The following is a 1,861-nucleotide window of genomic DNA, read 5'->3' on the forward strand; positions in this document are numbered from 1 at the left end:
GGGCGGATCTGTAATGCCTACAAAGTTACATTCACGGTTGAGAGATCTTGATTAGTGTAGAGTTGCTTCAAAGATCTCCACATATTGACAATCGGACGTTAAAATCAAAGAGCATCACTTGTTACATTCAAGCCTGATCGATCGTGAATAGTCTAGACTTGCTTCGAAAAGCCGTCTAGAGTGTCATTTTTACGCTGAGAAGTGTGCCATCTATGACCTGTGTGCTGCATGAAGTCTAAACCCCAAACTCTATCCCGCATGGATCACCTCTTGTCAAAGTTGTCGAAGTTTGGGTTGTTTCTGGAGGATGTTAGAGTTATGTCAAGATTATAGAGAACAACAAACATACCTTGCACGAGCCCTTCAACGGCCCCAAGTCCTCGCAGCATCCCGGGCCTTCACCTCTAGCTCGCTGAAGGCATGACCCGAGATCTCTTGGATCCAGAAAGCTTCATCCTCGGCCCGGTTGTCGGTGTGTGCGACAAAAAGCCACACACTGTTGTCATGTACCACAGTGCGCACGTCATAGTTGGCGTCGCGCATGTAGGCCGCAAGAGCCATGGCCTGGCCAGGAGTTGGAACTTGGCCCTCGGACTGGACAGGAAGGGGTCCTCCCGCACGCAGCGTATATGTGCGTGCGGCGTCAGTGGTCATCCGTCCAACATGCTGGTGAGCGAGAACCAGCTGCTGGGCAGCGCGGAAGTCGGCAGTTTCGTAGGCTGAGGTATCCACGCTGCTGGCATGCGGAGGGAGTAGAGGGGGGCTACCGGTGTTGTTAGTAGTGTTAGGAGTACCTGGAGGCTTAGGAAGCGCATACCGCGTCTCGTTCTCGGCGTCAGGGGTCGCGGGTCGATTGGCGGGCATGATGGCCTCGCCATCAGTGGGCGAGGTGGGAATGTACACGCCGGAAGAGCTTGTAGTGGCTTTGCGTGGAGAGCTGGTGCTGGCTCCGCCAGGGGAGCTCGCGCCCTTGCCTGGGCTCGCTGGGTTCTGTCTCGGTGGAGAAGACATCTGGTACTGCTTTCGAGATCTTGCGAGAGGTAACGTCAATATCAAATCCTTTGAAAGGCATAGAAGAAGACTTACTGTGATCTAGAAAGCTTCTGCAGCTGTGATGTTTTCTGAAGAAAGGAAGAAAGACGTCGGCGACCCCAAGATTATATACCTAAGCTTACCAAACTCAGAAATAGTGAATAGACAGCCCGCCAGAGCGCAGCTTCCGCTCCTAAGCGGCCGATCCAGGCGCCTGGTGGCCTCTCGGGTACCTTCGTTCTGGCGACGCTTTGTGACTTCTCCAGCCGCTCTACGGCTTATTCTGTCAGTCTACCACTTTTCAACAGAAGCTTCGAGATCGGACACCCACCTGCACCTGTGTGGAGTAGGAGGACGTGGTAGTGATGGAAAGCTTCAGTCTATGGAGGGCTTCGGCTGCATATGATCGTACAAAGTAAGAACTAAATTAGATGCTGAATACCAGCAGTAAGACACTGGTCGTGACACCAGGAGGCGGTAGTGGTGGACGGCAACGTACTTCGAAGACGTAGGTGCGCGCAGAAATGGTCAAAGTTCCAAGGATTGTATATTAGACTACCTGTTGACGAAGCTGATACCCAATTTCCAGGACCCTCCTTGCAGTGGCGTCGGGTGAGGAAAAATGGAGCCGAAGCACTCATAGATCCGGGTGCCCAAACTTAATTTGAAGATGTAGGGGCGCGTAGAATTGGTCAAAGTCCCAAGGGTTGGATATTAGACTACCTGTTGACCGAACCGATACCCAATTTCCAGGGCCCTCCTGACAGTGGTGTTGAGAGCAAGAATGGAGCCGGAGCAGTGATATATCCGGGTGCCCAAAGTTATCTTG

At 52.5% G+C, this 1,861-nt stretch overlaps 1 protein-coding gene across 1 annotated transcript; it reads right to left on the reverse strand.

Moving 5' to 3' along the window:
- Positions 1–363: 363 nt before the first annotated feature.
- On the reverse strand, positions 364–1,011 carry BDZ99DRAFT_474415 (uncharacterized protein; the record flags this gene model as incomplete). Its single annotated transcript, XM_033721901.1, has 1 exon — positions 364–1,011. One exon carries the CDS (start codon positions 1,009–1,011, stop codon positions 364–366), a length of 648 nt encoding a protein of 215 aa, XP_033579170.1.
- Between the last annotated feature and the right edge of the window lie 850 nt (positions 1,012–1,861).

Source organism: Mytilinidion resinicola (assembly GCF_010093595.1).
Source record: "Mytilinidion resinicola strain CBS 304.34 unplaced genomic scaffold BDZ99scaffold_6, whole genome shotgun sequence".
In the NCBI taxonomy this organism is placed as follows: Eukaryota; Fungi; Ascomycota; class Dothideomycetes; order Mytilinidiales; family Mytilinidiaceae; genus Mytilinidion; species Mytilinidion resinicola.